Source organism: Salvelinus namaycush, chromosome 30, assembly GCF_016432855.1.
Source record: "Salvelinus namaycush isolate Seneca chromosome 30, SaNama_1.0, whole genome shotgun sequence".
Classification (NCBI taxonomy): domain Eukaryota; kingdom Metazoa; phylum Chordata; class Actinopteri; order Salmoniformes; family Salmonidae; genus Salvelinus; species Salvelinus namaycush.
In genome coordinates, this window is record NC_052336.1 from 16,811,244 (window position 1) to 16,831,319 (window position 20,076).

A 20,076-nucleotide genomic window follows, 5' to 3' on the forward strand; every position below is an offset into this window, starting at 1 on the left:
GAACACCCCCTAGTCACGCCCTGACCTACTACACCATAGAGAACCAAGGGCGCTCTATGTTCAGGGCGTGACAGCTGCTTTATGGGTCACCCAGTTACAATGTGTTTGAACCAATTTGAACCAACCAGCCACCTCTTTCCAGGAAAACACGCAATCTAGATATATTTGGAGCAATCTAGATATATTTGACACAATCTAGATATATTTGGCGCAATCTAGATATATTTTATTCAATCTAGATATATTTTATTCAATCTAGATATATTTGTGCAAGGTGTTTCATAATTAACATCTGATCCAAGTCATTTAGTTACCAATTCCATTTTACACCTGCTGGGACGGAGACCGTTCACACAGACAGCCATGGGGTTGTCATGTTAATGAACATATACATTCATTATATGGATGACACTGATCAAAAATGCAACTCCTAACAGCACCCTTAGGCAACTGGCTCTCAACCTTGCTCTTTCATAAGCTACTTCAATCTGTCTCTGTCATATTCAACATCTCGCTGTCCTCAACCCTGTTGACTCACTGCGTATCACTGTAGCAGGCTGTCCTGTACCACAGACGTGTGCGTTTGTCTGTTCATGAGCGTATACATTCTACCTGACCATATTGTCAGCTGTAGCCCAGCTATGGTATAACACTGTCATATGCTTTAAATGCAGGCTGTAAATACGCCACAGCACAGCGGCCTGCCCCGGTGCCTGACTCTAGCCCAGCCCATAGAAGAGCAGAGCGTCCTGCCTGCTTGGAGCCCCAGCCTCAGACATATAGCCACCCTGACCTTTAGACAGAAATAGCTAATAAATGGGCCTCCGATTGCTGCCAGCTATTGAGGTTAAGTGTCCTTTGGTCTGCGGGGCTTCAATGTAGCGCTGTGCAGCCGAGGCTGGCTGGGTCACGTGACCAACGCGCACGCCCACACATACGCACATCGGATTCCCTCTCGCCGGTCGTGTCGTCATGGCAACCCTTCATTTATTTTTCAGCGCGTTCCTGTTTCACCTGTCACTTCGATAATTGCCACTGAATTTTCGAGCGTATCAGGGAAGAAATTACGATGATGATAATAATAAGACAATATTTATGAGCCAAACGACTGACAGACAAGTGTAGAGAGATGAAGAAATGTAGAAAGGTTTCATTAGGATAGAATATTCATGTAAGGACAGGGCTTTTTTGGGACTGATAAAGCTTGTTCCCTTCTGTCTCACGGGCTTTAGCTCATTGCCTGTGTGACTGGCAGCGGAGTCTGAATTTCCATTGTTTTAATTGGGTCACCCTCTCCTCCATGTCACCTCTCTGGTGAGCATCTCTCTGGTTAATCAGTTCTACAAGACTGTGTCTCACTAGCCGAAACATCCTGTGCCCCTCACAACTATTGATGTTCTGCTTTTAGAAGTATTGATAAGACCAGCAAACGTAATGGCCTTTGTCACGGTGCTGTATTCATTATTGGCCGAGAGAGAGAGACCAATAGAGACAGAGACAAAGACAGAGAGAGACAAAGACGGAGAGAGAGAGAGAGAGAGGGGGGGGGGGGGACAGCTGGTGCTCTTTACCAAGGTCACCACTATCATGTTAAGTACCTGAAGTCGATAATCTTCTCCTCTGAGATTGGAAACATGTAAAAGTTTTCATGGCAAAACTCCGTACACAAAAATCAGTCTCGTTCTCACTGTATAGCTTGAAATTGACAGCGAGCTGTGAAAGCCAGCTACGAATGTGAATAAGAACAATGCATTTTTTTTAATTGGCTGTGGTAGCATTTGTTTACTGATATGAGGTTATTGACAAGATGTTGGATATGTTCTATGTGCATAATTAAAGTGTTGTGTGTAGGAGGTTTTCTAGGTGGGGATATTAGTGTGCTGTTATGTTAGGTGCATTGAGTGCGTTCTGGACTTGGTCGATATGTGTCATATTATCACGTCCTGCTGCTTTGAATGATTATCATAATGCACTAGCATATAAAACATATTTTCTCATCAAAGTGTTCCAGACCTCATTTGAGATTTTTAAAGTCAATATCTACTTTAAAAAGGTGTTTATAACGATAACAAATGCCTTATCCTGTCGGGTTATTTTAGAATTAGGACATAAAAACGTGAAGTTATTTTTGCTTGCTTTGCTTGATAAAACAAAAACACAAAAGCAAGCGTCCATGTTGGACTTATATGTGTGCTTTGGGAGAATGTCAGTGGAATTAATTGATTTGCCCATATTTGTCAGAAAAGAGTAAGCGCCTAACCCCAGCTTGCATTATTAAAGCTAATACCACAGTGGTTTCGGCAAGTCCTCTGCCGTGAATCAAAGTCTGACACGGACTGATGATGTATGGATATATTATTCAGAGCGTTGCATGGGGCTCTGAGCAGGACTCTTGCCCCCCATCCCATCCTGCATCAGCAGCCCCACCCCATCCCCCTGGAGGGTACCTGTGTTTTCATAGTAAAGACCACTTAGAGAATAGCCCGGGGCATCTGCATACTGGAGTGTCCTGTGTTACACATTAGAAGCCTGTGTCCAGGTCCGCAACATAAACACTCTCAACAGCCCCTGTCTCCCCCTCCGCCCCGGATACCCCAAATACCTCAAAGACAGGGAGGGGAAACGGCTTACACAGACAGGCCACAATGTGGAACAGATCTTCTTCAGGGACATGACCATTTTAATGACCACTCTCTGAGAACCTCCTCAGCTCAATCCTGCAGTTAAGCTTTCATAGACAATATGGAGAAAATGCCTAGATTTCATCAGCAATTAAATTGTCATTACATATTTAAAAAGCATTCAAGATCTTTTCTCTAGAGAATGAGGAGATATTCAGTCCAATTCAAAGCATTGTGACTTTTACCTGCCTAGCATAGCACAGTAACCCCTTCTTACTTATGTAGCCTGTCCCAGCAGACAAACACCCAGTATGTCTCAGAACACGGCAGCATGTCTGCTAACAAATACACTACTTAATGAGCTTCATCTAGTGTAAATTGAAAAGCACTTATGGAAGTAATGAACGCTTAAACGCTGAGAGGATGGGTGAGGGGCGGAGAAGAAGATGGGGCGCGCTTTTTGACTTGTGGCATCAAAGACAGCATAAACTGAACAGCAGGGCGTATGAGAAGGAGCTGGGACTGTGCAGTGTACAGGGTGCACCCACCCAGGGCCGCTGAGACTGAGATGCAGGGCTGACATCTTGGGGGTGAACAGCAGACACAGCAGGCAGTAAACATCTCCCCCATGGGTGAGGCCTCGGCAGAGGGTGAGACGGGGTTAACGATCAGACGTCTCGTTCAATCCCCCCGGTGGAGTAAATGGGTTTTGATCAGGCGCCAGGAAGGAGCAGAATAAGCTGCTTTCATAGGCAGGCTTTAGCATTTGTCAAGACGAACAGTTTTAATATTTAAAAAAACAATTATATTACCGAACAACAATAGAGCAAGGATTTCGGGAAACCTGCAATATAAATGTTTAATGTCAGTTTCTGCATACAGCTTTGTATCTGCATATATAGCTCGGTTGGTTGTTGAGGGGAAAACAAGGAGTATTGCTTCACTGCTCCTTTGTGTGGATGCAGGCAGAGAGAGCCGGAATTGAATGGCTGGGGAGGACATTAGAATGTCTTTACTGCCTTTCTCATTTCTGTATCTCCCCATCTGCTGAGATGGAGGTGTGAGGAATAGCATCATTAAGGTAATGTGCCTGGGAAGGCAATGAGTTGAGTTCTAACGTGGGCAGGTTCCTCGGCTCAGCCACGAGAAGCTTTAAATGCCCAATCTACAGTGACCTTTACCGCAGAGAGAGGAGAGAGCTTTAGAACACACACACAAACACACACACACAGCCCACCAGACATATTGAACAACAAATATAATGTACACATTTAACATATAGATTATTGTGTTAAATGGCCTCTAAATCAATCACATAACATGGCTGATGACTCTGTCCTATTTGTTTGGAGATAAAGATCCGTCAAGTGTGGATATGAGTGTGTAATTGGATGTTTGTGTCTGTCTGGGATCAGTTAGTCTGGAGTGTTGCAGCCTCCACAGCGTCACCAAACTCCAGGTTGTCTGTCAGCTGAGATGCAGAGCGGAGCCCTTTCATGTCACCGGCGTTCTCCCTGACAGAGTGGCAGAATGAGGGCAATTATAAATCACTTAGTGAGTGTGTGTTCCAGTAACGGATGGACCGCTGGACCAGACCAGCAGCACAGAGGTACCGGTATGTCACTGTTGCTGTAACCCTCTTCCATCAGCAGCACCCCCGCCAGGGAGGAGAACATGAGGGGGGTTTAGTCATCCCCTGTCTTAGTGTCCAAGCACAGCCAAGCCAATCATTCCTCAGCCCCCACCCCTTCGCCCCCCCGCACTGCAGCTAGAGTCAACAGCCATCCTTTAACACGCTCGTTCTCTTTGAATGTGTCGTTTCACTGTGTTTTTAGGCAATCAGGAATGACCAGGGGTTCTTTTATTGTTTGGTCGTCCAATGTGTGTTTTGTTTGGGCTGAGGACTTGGTGATGAATTTAACATTTTCCACGGCAGTTGACCAATGAGTGATGTGGGTCTAGGCGAGCGTGGCCGGTGGTGTTTTTCTTTAATACGTCTAGAGGTGAGGGGAACACACCATGTGATCAGTCATCCTGTCAGGATGCTCGACTCTGATTAGCCCAGTACTCTGGCTGACATATCTGACCTGCCACACTCCACGATGTCAAATGACTGACTCCGGTTCACCTAATGACTATTTTTAAGTTAGCCAAAAAGTCATCTTTTGTGACCTATCGTGAATCAAGTTTGTTTATCGGATTCTTCTCTTACGAAATGCTGAAAAACATCCATCTCTTTGTTGTGGCATTTTCAGAGTTTTCAGTAGATAAGGTCACAGACATACTAAAATACAGATCATCAAAATATATCGCCCTCCATGATTTTACTTGCCCGTCTGATTAGCTCTGGGAACCCTTTCGTTTCACCTGTCCTACAGAGGGTAGCTCTGCTAGCAGCATTTTATCAGTCCAAGTTGCTCCAGGCTCCCTGGCCTTGAAGCCTCTCTATAGCTCCCCCACTACCCCCATGTACCTATTTCCCCTGCTCCCCTTGTCCTGTCAGGTGTGTGTCTGAGGCAGCCTAGCGCCTTTGGTGGCACTCTCCCCTTTGGGCCTCCGTCACAGACTCCAGAATAGATCTTTATTTACAGCACAGAAGTTGGAAACAGCTGGTCAATCCATTTAGCCTAAGGCCACTGATTTGTTCGTATTTACTACAACACCCAAAGAAAAGCCGGGTATTTTCCCCTCTCTCTTTCCTATTGATCCGGCGCTTAGAAAATCTGCTCTGCTGTCTAAACACTATTGATCCCTCCCTCTTGACGGCAGGCTACCCGCACCAGTGTATAAAGGGACTGGATGAATTGAAATTTCATTTCCGACAACTTGTTCCTGTTATTTCTACCCATTTTTTGAGGGTGGGGAACATGCGCTGGCAAGTCGATAGGCGGTTGGCGGAGGGAGGAGCAGTGGGGCGAGACTCGCTATGTCATACCAGACCGCACCGTAGTGTACAGCCATGGACAGGCCAGCCACACACACGGGCCCCAGCCAGGAATGAATTCCTCGTTGAATAAGTTCCCAGTGATCATTATGGGCTATTAGGGCCTGCCGGAGGCCAGCCTGCCAGGCTCTCTCTCAGGTCTCTCAGTCCTGTCAGCAGCCAGCTGAATGGAGAGTCACAGCTACATCACAGAGCCAGCCAACACCCACAGAGAGAGCTGGACCTCAGCGCCAACATCCAGACCTCTCAATCATATGGATCGTATGGAGTTTTATAGCCAAATGAAGAGTCTTGTGAGGAACTACCCAACATGTTCTCTACGGGCTTTATTTTTATTTTATATTTTTTATATCCCCTTTTCTCCCCAATTTTCGTGGTATCAATCGCTAGTAATTACTATCTTGTCTCATCGCTACAACTCCCGTACGGGCTCGGGAGAGACGAAGGTCGAAAGCCATGCGTCCTCAGAAGCACAACCCAACCAAACCGCACTGCTTCTTTAACACAGCGCGCCTCCAACCCGGAAGCCAGCCGCACCAATGTGTCGGAGGAAACACCGTGCACCTGGCCCCCTTGGTTAGCGCGCACTGCGCCCGGCCCGCCACAGGAGTCGCTGGAGCGCGATGAGACAAGGATATCCCTACCGGCCAAACCCTCCCTAACCCGGACGACGCTAGCCCAATTGTGCGTCGCCCCACGGACCTCCCGGTCGCGGCCGGCTGCGACAGAGCCTGGGCGCGAACCCAGAGACTCTCTACGGGCTTTATATGATTAATCTAGTCTGATGAGCTGCTTGTTGTCAAGCCTTTAGTTTAGCAGGATACTGTTGGCTGTGGTTTCGACCAGGATGTGTGACCATACCTTACCTCCCTTGAGCAAAAGTTGTGTGTGTGTGTGTGTGTGTGTGTGTGTGTGTGTGTGTGTGTGTGTGTGTGTGTGTGTGTGTGTGTGTGTGTGTGTGTGTGTGTGTGTGTGTGTGTGTGTGTGTGTGAGTGATTGACATTATTCTCCTTTCTATGCCCTCTAGCTGCAGGACAGGAGTGCTGAGGTGCAGAGGCTCCAGAAGTCATTGGCTGAGCTACATGGGCGAGAGATGGAGTGGGAGAGAGAGACATCTGCCCTGCAGGGCCAGCTGGGCCGTGCCAGAGAGGAGCTCCACAGCGCCATCCTCAGGGTGAGCCCTGAACTGCATCCTGCCCCTCCTCAGCGATCCCCATTGTGTTCCACTCAGACGATTAGCACTGAGATATAGTGGTACATAAAAGGGGAGGCCCTGTTTTAATTAACATAAATATTCATATAATGACCGTGAAGCCATCCCACGTTCCATTTCAGGCTCTTAGTGTTAATACATATTTTAATACATTATCATTACCGCCATCATAATTCTCATTATGGTAACTGTAATTATTCGATTTATGACAGAATTATTATTTTGTTCCCTGCAGCCATTTCCTCCCCGTAAAACCACATTTTCCCATGTGTATGGCGCTCTCGGTTTCCCCCTCAAAAATATTGAACGGGCACTGATAAAGATAAACACACAAACACCCCAGCCTGTTGGCTCCCGCGCCTGTAAAACACTCAATCTGAATTGCATATCCGTCTGGCGACCAGGCTTGTCATAAGCCGTATTAAGAAAAATGGTCACACGGTTTGACATAAATTGGAAAATGACATTTGGAAAGCGGCCGCTGCTGTGGAAATTAGAGATATTAAAATTATAAATCAGTGTCTGGATGTGCAAGGGGGTGTTGAGGAGAGGCTGAACGTTCTCTTTCTCTCTCTCTCTGCCTCTATCTCTCTTGCCTCTCTCTCTTTCTCTCTCTCTCTCTCTCCCTGTGTCTGTCTGTCTCGCTTGCCTCTCTTTCTTTCTCTGGGGACAGCAGAGGGGGTCTGGTCCTACAGGGACAGGGGCCTGTAGAGAGGGCTTCTCTCTGGACCAGCGACCCTCTCTGTCTCTGCTCCGTAGGGACAAACACTCCCTCTCATTTGGCAGTGAAAGTAGAGGATATTTTCTGTGCTAGCGTAGTATCCTGTCAACTGATTTAGCAGCTCTCACGCCATAACCTGCTAATGGATCATTTCAGAGGTGTGATATGCATAATGCAAATGTCTCCGCTGACACCTTTAAAAACAGACACTTCCCTCTCCCATGTGTGCCTCACCTCTGCCCTCCGGGTGTGTGTGTGTGTGTGTGTGTGGGCATTTGTGTGTTTTGAGCAGAGGCAGGCACAGCAGCAGAAGGAAGAGCTGTTTGGTGAGCTGCAGAGGGAGGTGGACAGACTGAAGAATGAGAGACAGGAGATGCGAAAAAAGGTAATTGAGTGCTCTGTCTATTGACAGCATCAGTAACACACGCAGACACACACGCAGAAGCACGCACGCACACACACACACACACACACACACACACACACACACACACACACACACACACACACACACACACACACACACACACACACACACACACACACACACACACATAACAACCTTCCTTTGCTCAATGAAGAACAGTAACCCCACTCATATAAACACACATGTGTACAGTCCAGTACCTTCAACTGCTCAAAAAGTTCTTCTTCATTCTTCATACTGCCTGGCTGGACTGCACATCCCTTCCTTTCACTGAGCTCAAAGAGAGGCTCCACAAAAGACTGGAACTGCTGTGGGGCTACGTGCCTTGACACTGCCGACCCTGAGCTATTGAGGAAAAAAAGACATCTGCTTTAAGATGAGGCGCAGCTATGCTACCTTCAAGGCGTGGGTTAAAGCCTCTTTTCATCCCAAGTGGGGGGAGAAAATATTACATCTTTGTGTCCTTGGGGGAGGAATGTTGCATTCAGATACAGGGTATTTGTGTTGCGAGAGAAGAGGTCAAGAGTGATGTCATCCTCCTTGGATCTGAAAGAAGAGAGGTCACCTCTATAAGAGCAATCCCACCCAGACTGGGTTCATGTGCCATTCTCTGCCCTCCGACTCTCAAGACTCAGATTGAACTATCACTTAAAAAGTTTCTGAAGATTTCATTTCCATCAGGCAAGTCTTTCCTTGCTCAATATCTGCTGTTTACCATAAAGCGTTCTCTAAGGCCTCCACTCAGTATGGCTTCATTTCCCTAACTGCCAGAGTTCCAGTATAGCTGAATGTCACCTCCCTGCCAGGGGCCACTGTTAATAAAGCCCGGGGGCCCCAGGGGCCTGAGGTACCTGCGTCAGCCTCTCCTGTCCTGGTAGGTCTATCGCTGTCGCTTCCCCCTCTTCTCCTCCACACCCTCCCTCGCTCTCGCCATCCCTCGCCCCTGCATTACCGCTCCCAAACTGCCCAGCCACAGCACCCCTTCAATATTTCAGCACTTTTTACTCCTGCTGTAAGTTTTTGCTGTTCTCTCTTAATATTTAAAGAGGTATTCCTGAAGAGGTCAAGGAAAGAAAGGAGAGGCACTTTGTCTTATTAAGGCTTCAGATGCTTCTCACTCCAGGTCTAGTGAGGAGAGAGAGGGGTGGGGGTTCAACCACTCAGTAGGACTAGATAGCAGCATTAGTTATTCATCTGGACTGGCCTAGACCTGTTGTTGAATGTCAGGAGACTTAGCACAATTGAGAATGTGAACGCTATTAAAGTCCCAGTACAGTCAAAATTCAGTTTTTTTATATCATATTGTGCAACAGCTGATGAAAGAACTCTGTACATGTGTGGAAAAACTCTGTAAATATGATCATTGTATTTCCAACCAGAATCAGGAAATAACAATCTACACAATACCTTCTAATCAGCAGGTTTTACATGGGTGGAGTTTTGGCTTCCCTGTTGACATCACTAGGCGGTAAATTAGTTAATAGGCCAATAACAAGGAGTTCCAAACCTCTCTGCCAATAACAGCAAGTTTTCAGTTCCCCCTCCCCACTCAGACCACTTTTTTATTTTCACCTTTATTTAACCAGGTAGGCCAGTTGAGAACAAGATCTCATTTACAACTGCGACCTGGCCAAGATAAAGCAAAGCAGTGCGACACAAACAACAACACAGAGTTACACATGGAATAAACAAGCGTACAGTCAATAACACAATAGAAAAACATAAAGTCTATATACAGTGTGTGCAAATGGAATGAGGAGGTAAGTTAATAAATAGGCCATAGTAGCGAAGTAATTACAATTTAGCAAATTAACACTGGAGTGATAGATGTACAGATGATGATGTGCAAGTAGAAATACTGGTGTGCAAAAGAGCAGAAAAGTAAATAAAACAATATGGGGATGAGGTAGGTAGATTGGATGGGCTATTTACAGATGGAATATGTACAGCTGCAGCGATCGGTTAGCTGCTCAGATAGCTGATGCTTAAAGTTAGTGAGGGAGATATAAGTCTCCAGCTTCAGCGATTTTTGCAATTGGTTCCAGTCATTGGCAGCAGAGAACTGGAAGGAAAGGCGGCCAGAGAAGATGTTGGCTTTGGGGATGACCTGTGAGATATACCTGCTGGAGCGCGTGCTACGGGTGGGTGTTGTTATCGTGACCAGTGAGCTGAGATAGCGAAGACTTATAGATGACCTGGAGCCTGTGGGTCTCGCGACGAATATGTAGCGAGGGCCAGCCAACGAGAGCATACAGGTCGCAGTGGTGGGTGGTGTATGGGGCTTTGGTGACAACGGGTGCGGGCAGCGAACGGTTGAAAAGCATGCATTTAGTTTTACTAGCGTTTTACTCCTTCCACGGAAGGAGTGTTGTATGGCATTGAAGCTCGTTTGGAGGTTTGTTAACACAGTGTCCAAAGAAGGGCCAGATGTATACAGAATGGTATCGTTTGCGTAGAGGTGGATCAGGGAATCACCCGCAGCAAGAGCGACATCACTCCCAGACAGTCCCAGCAATTCTTGCTTGATAAATAGTTTTTTGCTAAAAAGCTATTTTTGTTTCTTTTTGACCATTTTATTGGAAAACTATTATAGTAAGGTTCTTAATTGTTACTCAGAAGTGATTTTATATTGATATAAAACGTCTGCTTTGTTATAACAGCCCTTCTGTGTAACCTCCCGCTCTATCTCTTCACTCTCTGTCTACTTAACATGTTGTGTGTGTTTCTCCTCAGCTTTGTGGTAGAGAAGAGGAGCTGAAGAGGCTGAGAGACGAGCAGCATCAGCTCAAGGACAAGGTCTGTGGCTCTGGGCTCTGGCTGACACCTTTGTGCTCTCAGGAACAGGATGACACACAATGCTGCTTAACAAGGCCTCTCCTCTCACGCTGCTGTGTTGTGAGGTGCCTGACTGACTGACACAGCGTGGGCATCTTCTAAAGCCTGCTCTCAACCCTCAACTTCACATTCGCCTTTTAAGCAATGGGAGCCGACGTGCAATGGGGCTTTTGGTTGGCCCTTAAAGGCCATAAGAGTGGGTCAGGAGCGTTCCCGGGGATTGGTGTGGTGTGTGTGTGTCTGCGTGTATGCACATGTCTACTGGGCATGGCCTTGGCAGCCCTCACTAATGAGGGCTCAGACAGGCCCTGTCCCAGTCAATAGAGGGAGGTAGAGGGAAGATCTGGGACAGAGGGTGATAATCTGTAGACGGAGAGAGAGAGAGGGAACAAGAGAGAAATAGAAAAGGGTCAGACGGGCGTTTTAGGTGGTCTGTAGGTCTGCGCTAGATCCCTGTGTGAGGTGAGTAACCCCGGACAATTGTTGAGCGCTGGGCCTGCTTGTTTTTACAGCGCGGCCTCACTATGCTCTGGGACCGCAATAAACCACGGCCTTCAAAGCACAGCCAAGCTCCACTAACTGCTGAGTGCTTCTCTGGTGGTTGGACAAGATTACTCTCAAAACAAAGTGTAGACAGGTTGATTGATAGAAGGGTCTGTAGAGGTGCGCGCCACAGTGTTTATTCACACCCCGCTCACACTCGTTTGTTTCATTCGCATGGACTTTTATGTGCTGATCCTGTTACTGTGTGAGTTTGTCAGTTCATAAAGAATAGTCCTGCTCTTTCAGTGGGTTTTAGTGGAAACTCACTAGGGCTGTTGTAGATGTGTTGTTTTAACATCGTGGGAACTAGCTGTGACAGGAGGGACAGTCTGCTCTGTGCCACAGCAGACACCGTGATGACGAGCGTCGGTCGTGTGTACATGAGTGTCTGTACTATGTCCTTGACTGTTAACGTGTGTGTTCTTAGTGTGTGTGAGTTGTGTTTCTAGATGTCTCCTGACTGATATGAATGACTGAAGATGTCTATTTGGGGATGTAACTGACTGTGACTGTGTGTCTATGTGCAGGTGAGGGAGAGCGATGTGCAGGCTGTGTGGCTGCAGAGCCAGGCAGACGTGGTGGGTCGGGAGCTGTGGGAGGAGAGTGCCCAGCGGGACAGGGAGCTGTGGGAGTGGAGGGACCGCTACCATGCTGTCTCAGAGGGACTGCGGCTGAGGGAGGCTGGGCTTGAGGAGGTGCAGAGGGCCAGGGACACGGCCCTCAAAAGCCTGAGACTACAGGAGGAGAAGACCCACAGTCTGGGGGCCCAGAGGCAGGAGCTGCAGCACAGCCTGGAGGGCCTACAGGACAGGGTGAGTCGCTGGGGCTGGGGAGGTACAGGGAGCAGGGTTGAGGGTGGGGGGGGGATAGGTAGGAAGAAGAGTAGAGAGGTGGAAGGGAGTCTTGGCCTGGGGAGGAGGGGGAGGTGGAATGGTTCTTGGAGCTGTGGGGGTCGGAGGGAGGGAGCAGGGTGGAGGGTGTGGGGGGGTCGGGGGACAGGTAGGAAGAAGAGTAGAGAGGTGGAAGGGAGTCTGGGCCTGGGGAGGAGGAGAGGTGGAATGGTTCTAGGAGCTGTGGGGGTCGGAGGGAGGGAGCAGGGTTGGTGACGGTGGTGTGGTTGCAGTGTGGGTGTAGTGAGGACCCGGTCAGGCTCCATCACATCAGGTCACTGGGGTCTAATTACATTTACATTTACATTTAAGTCATTTAGCAGACGCTCTTATCCAGAGCGACTTACAAGTACATACATTCATACTTTTTTGTACTGGCCCCCCGTGGGAAACAAACCCACAACCCTGGCGTTGCAAGCGCCATGCTCTACCAACTGAGCCACACGGGACCGTGTGGCTTAAACCGTGTAATTAAGCTGAGCTCCACATTAGGCTGCAATCTGCAAACATGTACAGGAAATTAGATTTTTTCCCCCCCACTCCTCGCTTTCAAGTGCACGGCCGTGTTAAAATGCATATGACCCCCGTGGTTTTAATTACCATTTTGTGCTTAGCAGGCAGGTTAATGACACTCCTTAATGGGCTCTGTGGAAATTAGCCTCACAGAGAGGAAGGATGTATCTTTTCTTTACTGATGTGTTTCTTTCTTGTCCTTTTATTGTTTCTTGTGATAAAAGGGACATTATAACTCAGTTAACTACCACTGTTAGGAATAACTCCTGTAGGTCAACTGAAAATCACTCAGCCATAACCCTCTCACAATCAGAATGTTCTATGTGGAAATAAGGCTCCTCTGTTTCAGACCCCCCCCCCCTCTGAAAGCATGTGTGGTGAACCTCAAACTGACCTTGTGGCTCTCTGTCTGCTCATTCTCCTCTGTCTGTCTGTCTGTCTGTCTGTCTGTCTGTCTGTCTGTCTGTCTGTCCGTCCGTCCGTCCGTCCGTCCATCCGTCCGTCCGTCCGTCCGTCCGTCCGTCCGTCCGTGTGTGTGTGTGTGTGTGTGTGTGTGGTGGTTAGAATCCTCAGCCACTCTTTAGATACCCCAGTCGACAACCAGCCCTCTTCTCCCCAGCCCACTCATCCATTCCACATGTTCCGGGATCAGTGTTGTTGTTAATTGCCTCATCCCAGTCAGCCTCTCTCTGTCTCTCATGCGTAGGATTACTCACGACAAAATAACACTATCAATATAGCCGTGTGTTTTCATTACTCAGGTACCAATGTGGAGTCTCATCATATTTTAACAGATTTGGGCAGCAAAAACGGAGAGAGAAAGCTGCTTTATCAATAATTATGTGTAATCCACAACAATTTCACAGAAGCTCAATAACAGCAGCAGAAATGGTTCTGTATAAACTCTTATACTCCAATTTGCAGTGGAATGGAGGGATGTAGCTAGCAGGCAAACCCATTTCCCTAAAACAGGAAACATAGTCTTGCTTATCTAGGGCATGTTTTTTGTCCAAATGGGAAACTAACTGAACAGAACATCTATATATATTGTGTTCTTTTCTAATGTACAATTGTGAGTGTTGCCACCATTAAATGGTTCGTTGGACTATTACCTATTTATGTGTTATTATGTGTGTCTATAGGATGGCACTAAAACCATCACGCTCTTTGTCATTGGTTTTCCTGTGTAAGACGGAACATAGAGAACAACAGTAAATAAACGTTTGATTTGAACCTTTTTGCTTCTTGCTGATTGCAAATAATGCCTCTGATTTGAACAGGAAAGTGCTTTCCACATATCTATTACTGTACAATCAGCATGTTCTCTGTCCTGTCCTTGATGTGTTCTTCAGTGTGTTACGTTCCCTCCTGTCCCGCAGCTTGCCCAGAAGGAGGAGATGGTCGTGGCTCTCAGAGTGAAGCTGCAGGACCATGAAGAAGACGCCCGTGTTCTCCGCCAACAGCTGCTCTCCTCCCAAGATGCACTGCAGCAAGTTACTGCCGAGCTGAGGTCATGTAAACGAGAGAGGGAGAAGCAGGTAAGAAAAGGACTTTCATTTGACCCATTAAGAGCCATGTATTGGCATGTTTATGACAATGGAATGACACATGTCACTTGTTACAGGATAGCCAGTGTGTGGAGACAGAGGAGAGACTGGCTGAGATCAGAGCTGATCTGGTCCAACTACAGCAGCAGTATACCACCTGCTATGCCCAGGTACTTGAACCTTGATAGAAAGTCACTAGTACATAATATGCTAAAATGGTCTGTAGGTTTATCCATATACTGTACCTCTGCTAGCATCTGTTATTAGCCTCTTTTCTGTTAGACCCATACTATTTCTCTGTCTGTGTGTAGCTGGTCCAGGAGGAGGCTGGGGTGGGCAGGCTGAGGGAGGAGCTGCGTGAGGTGGGGGAACAGAGGGACAGACTGGCCTTTCAGGTGACAGAGAACCAGGACCTGAGCCATGACCTGGACCTGCTCAATGAGAAACACAAGGCTGCACAGCACGAGGTACTGGCCTTAACATCTCTCCTCCATCTCTCCTCCATCTCTCCTCCATCTGTCTCCTCTCCCTCATCCAACCAACCCTCGTTCTAATGCCCCTTAGCTGGTCAGCTCACAAACAGGCATCAGAAATGTCATGGAATTTTTTTAACTTTTTTTAATTTAACCTTTATTTAACTTGGATCAGGATGTTTCATAATGGATGTGAAATACAAAATTTCTTTACCAAGGTCATTGTTAAGAATGTGTCGAAATAGTGTAGTTGTCAGGGTATGCGTGAAGTGCTGTAGGAAGTCAGGTGCAGGAGAGCAGATATTTGGTAGCAAACTAGAGCCTTTTATTTGGCGAACCAAAAGCACACGGCACAAACGGACACGAAATACAAATACGGGTTGAACATAACCCAGTGCAACCAGCCTAACGTGCGCATACATGAAAACAGATAAAAAATACCACACAAAGACATGGGGGAAACAGAGGGTTAAATACACAACACATAATGAGGGAAATGAGAACCAGGTGTGTGGGAAAACGAGACAAAAAAAAAGAAAAATGGATCGGCGATGGCTAGAAGACCGGCGACGTCGAACACCGCCCGAACAAGGAGAGGCATCGACAGTCCCGTATGAGATGCGGTCTGAGATGCGGTCACTCTCCATCTCCACTGAGGTGGAAATGCGGTACCCTAGGAAGGAGACGGACTGTTGAAAGAACAGGCATTTCTCAGCCTTAGCGTACAGGTCATGCTCCAACAGTCGACCAAGCACCTTGCGCACCAGGGACACATGCTCGGCGCGTGTAGCGGAGTATATCAGAATGTCTTCAATATAAACCACTACACCCTGCCCGTGCAGGTCCCTGAAAATCTCATCTACAAAGGCTTGGAAGACTGATGGAGTATTCATCAACCCGTACGGCATGACGAGGTACTCATAGTGCCCAGAGGTGGTACTGAAAGCCGTCTTCCACTCATCTCCCTCCCGGATACGCACCAGGTTATAAGCGCTCCTGAGATCTAGTTTGGTGATCCGTGCATTGACTCTATCGCTGTGGCTATGAGCGGTAGCGGGTAACTATACCTCACAGGGATCTGATTCAGACCCCGATAGTCAATACACGGGCGCAGACTTCCCTCCTTCTTCTTCACAAAAAAGAAACTCGAGGAGGCGGGTGAAGTGGAGAACCGAATGTATCCCTGATGCAGGGATTCGTAGACATATGTTTCCATAGCCTCCGTCTCCGCCTGTGAGAGGGGATACACGTGACTCCTGGGAAGTGCAGCGTCTGTGCGATAGATCTCCTGGTAATCGCCCCGTCGATGAGGTGGTAATTGAGTTGTTTTCTTTTTGGAAAAGGCGAGAGCCAAATCGGCATATTCAGAGGGAATGCGCACGGTGGAGACCTGGTCTGGTCTCTCCACCGTAGTAGCACCAACGGAAACCCCTAAACACCTACCTGAGCACTCTCGCGACCACCCTGTGAAAGCCCTCTGTGGCCAAGAAACAGTGGGGTTATGACAAGCTAACCAGGGTTAGGCCCAGCACCACGGGAAATGCAGGAGAGTCAATAAGGAAGAGACTAATTCTCTCCGTATGACCCCCCTGCATCACCATGCCCAAAGGAGTGGTGACCTCCCTAATCAACCCTGACCCTAATGGTCGACTATCTAAGGCGTGAACGGGGAAGGGCACATCCACGGGAACGATGGGGATCCCTAAACTATGGGCAAATGATCTGTCAATAAAATTCCCAGCCGTGCCTGAAACGACGAGCGCCTTATGCTAGGAATGCGGGGAAAACTCAGGAAAAGTAACAAACAAAAACATGTGTGCAACAGAGGGCTCTGGGTGAGAATGGTGCCGGCTCACCTGGGGTGACGCCAGAGTGCCCTGCCTGCTGCCTCGATCCCCAGAGGAACCAACACGGCACCGGCCAGCAGTGTGACCTCTGCGGCCACAGATGGTACACGTGATGGCCACAGATGGCTCCCAGCTCCATAGGCACCGGAGCGGTGGTGCTGGGAACGGGAATCGACAGAGCCCTCTCTGGACGTCCGCGGGTGACCAGCAGGTTATCCAACCGAATGGACATGTCCACCAGCTGGTAAGAGTGGTATCCCTGCAGGCCAACTCCTGACGGACATCCTCGCGCAGGCTGCAACGGTAGTGGTCAATGAGGGCCCTGTCGCTCCATCCCGCTCCGGCGGCCAAGGTCCGAAATTCCAGTGCGAACTCCTGGGCGCTCCTCGTACCCTGCCTCAGGTGGAACAGACGTTCACCCGCCGCTCTACCCTCGGGCGGGTGATCGAAGACTGCCCGGAAGCGGTGGGTGAACTCCGTGAAGTCCTCCAACGCCGCATCTCCTTCTCCCCACACGGCCTTGGCTCACTCCAGAGCTCTCCACGAGAGGCACGAGATGAGGGCGGACACCCTCTCCCTCCCCGAGGGAGCTGGATAATAACTTCGGGAGAAGTCGTAACAGTAATGTTGTTTTAAGTCTTCACAGCAGAAGAAGAACCATACATACTGACAGGTAAGGCAGTGTGAGTTGAGTGGAAGTAGGGACTGACCAAGGTGTGTGGTTGTGTTCAGGTGACCAACAGGGATGAGACAGTGCTGAGACTGACCACAGAACTGAGGACTGCCCAGGAACATCTGAAATCAGCTCAGGATGAGGTGAGGCCTGAGATCTAACGCATCTCTTTTTAATTAGTCAACAAGGACGGGGTTGTACAGACCTGCCTAATGCAGTCTCTACAGCCATCGAAGATGAGTCCTAGTGCTGCCGGTTTATAGAGAGGCTAGTTCAACTCAAATCCATCAGAATTCACAGGGGCACAGACCCCCCCTTGTGTATCCCTGAGGAGAAAGCTCAAGGACATGGTGACCTTGTTAGTGTCCAGCCAGCCCTGTACCATGGGACTTAGAAAAGACACCTGACTGTGTCCCATGAACCCTCTGTGTTATTTCAGTGTTTTCTTCTTGAAGGAGAACTTGTGGAGGACCTGTCAATGGCCGTACGCTGTGTTGTGCTGGTTTATTTATTCCTCTCTCTCTGACTGGTCAGATATTTGTTTGCCAGAGTGTCCTTGTGTTATAAATGGGACAGGCCTGTCACTTCAATGCTGAGAGGATGTTTTGACTTCCTTGAAAGATTTTTATTTATTTAATTTTGGGTTGGAGGGGAGCGGTGAATAATGCATTGGGAACCTGCTACATGTACTGTTTTTATCATTAGCATGCAGCCCAAGTTATCTGCAGAATACTTATGAGTGCCAGTGAAATGTTTGTGATGTTATTTATTTATGTTGCCCTCTCAATTATTCATTTGTTTATTTATTCATGGCAGAACTAACTGCAATTGGAAAATTCATTTTTTGCTGAAGGGCACATGCCCCCCCCCCCCCCCCTACATAAAGGGAAGGGGGCACATCAGGCCTGTTAGTAATTGCTTTACGTGGCGTTTCCTGAGACTCACAGGGAGATGTCATTTAAACTGAGCAGACGGGTGAAGAGAGGGACTGAGAGAGAGATGGCATGGGTCGGGTTGAGAGGTGGGGATGGGAGGGGAGAGGAGTTTATCACTCACTCGAAACTTGCTGCTGGAGTGGTTGGTGTTTTTATTTAACCTTTATTTAACTAGGCAAGTCAGTTAAGAACAAATTCTTATTTTCAATGACGGCCTAGGAACAGTGGGTTAACTGCCTTGTTCAGGGGCAGAACGACAGATTTTTACCTTGTCAGCTCGGGGATTTAATCTTGCAACCTTTCGGTTACTAGTCCAACGCTTTAACCACTAGGCTACCTGCCGCGCCAGGGGGGAAACAGGGTAATATCCACATATATTACATGGAATCAGATTCCACTTCTCCAGACCACAAGCTCTACAGGTCTGACTACAAGCAGAATAGAGGAGAACACAGTGGTTTTGTGGTTGTCTCTGGTTGTCTCCATGCTCCCCTGCTTTCTCTTCTTGTCTGCTCACAGCACTGTTTTCTTTAATTATATGGACTGGGATTTTGTTCAATTTCACACTTGCGCCCACACATGCAGCAATTGTTTCCTGATAAGGGATACTGTGTCACTAAACATTAAATGATATGTATGTTCTTTCTTTCTTTCTTTCTTTCTTTCTTTCTTTCTTTCTTTCTTTCTTTCTTTCTTTCTTTCTTTCTTTCTTTCTTTCTTTCTGTCTGTCTGTCTGTCTGTCTGTCTGTCTGTCTGTCTGTCTGTGTGTCTGTGTCTGTGTCTGTCTGTGTGTGTGTGTAGCTGTCAGTGCAGGCTCAGCAGGAGCAGGCCCTTGGAGAGGAGGTGCAGAGGCTGCAGAAGGAGGTGAGCTGTCTCCAGGGCAGCCTGAGTCAGAGAGAGGAGGACATGGAGTCACAACTACAGACAACTGGCCAGCTACAGCAGGAGAGGAACAGCCTGCTCACACAGGTCAGCTACACACACACATCATACCACATCCTTAGTGAGACTATTCAACACTGTTTACAGTAGCTACTGGAATGATGATCTTTAGAATGATGGGCTTGGTGCCAGGCCTATTATATAGCTGCATAAACTATACAATATTAATACACACACCATAATCTATATAAACTATACAATATGTATACACACACCATAATCTGTATACACTATACAATATGTATACACACACCATAATCTATATAAACTATACAATATGTATACACACACCATAATCTATATAAACTATACAATATGTATACACACACCATAAACTATACAATATGTATACACGCACCATAATCTATATAAACTATACAATATGTATACACACACCATAATCTGTATACACTATACAATATTAATACACACACCATAATCTATATAAACTATACAATATGTATACACACACCATAATCTATACACTATACAATATGTATACACGCACCATAATCTATATAAACTATACAATATGTATACACACACCATAATCTGTATACACTATACAATATTAATACACACACCATAATCTATATAAACTATACAATATGTATACACACACACCATAATCTGTATACACTATACAATATGTATACACACACCATAATCTATATAAACTATACAATATGTATACACACACCATAATCTATATAAACTATACAATATGTATACACACACACCATAAACTATACAATATGTATACACACACCATAAACTATACAATATGTATACACACACCATAAACTATACAATATGTATACACGCACCATAATCTATATAAACTATACAATATGTATACACGCACCATAATCTATATAAACTATACAATATGTATACACACACCATAATCTATATACACTGCTACATACAGTATGTCTAATCCGCTCATCCC

General features: G+C 47.0%; 1 protein-coding gene across 1 annotated transcript in view; it reads left to right on the plus strand.

Moving 5' to 3' along the window:
* Positions 1 to 3,673: 3,673 nt before the first annotated feature.
* LOC120024827 (plectin) overlaps positions 3,674 to 20,076 on the plus strand; it is a 46,764-nt gene continuing 30,361 nt past the window's right edge. The window contains exons 1-10 of the mRNA XM_038969151.1: positions 3,674 to 3,679; positions 6,593 to 6,739; positions 7,792 to 7,884; positions 10,660 to 10,722; positions 11,832 to 12,116; positions 14,087 to 14,245; positions 14,332 to 14,424; positions 14,566 to 14,721; positions 17,307 to 17,390; positions 18,984 to 19,151. Coding sequence (XP_038825079.1) covers positions 3,674 to 3,679; positions 6,593 to 6,739; positions 7,792 to 7,884; positions 10,660 to 10,722; positions 11,832 to 12,116; positions 14,087 to 14,245; positions 14,332 to 14,424; positions 14,566 to 14,721; positions 17,307 to 17,390; positions 18,984 to 19,151 — 1,254 coding nt within the window. The remainder of the gene's footprint in view (positions 3,680 to 6,592; positions 6,740 to 7,791; positions 7,885 to 10,659; positions 10,723 to 11,831; positions 12,117 to 14,086; positions 14,246 to 14,331; positions 14,425 to 14,565; positions 14,722 to 17,306; positions 17,391 to 18,983; positions 19,152 to 20,076) is intronic.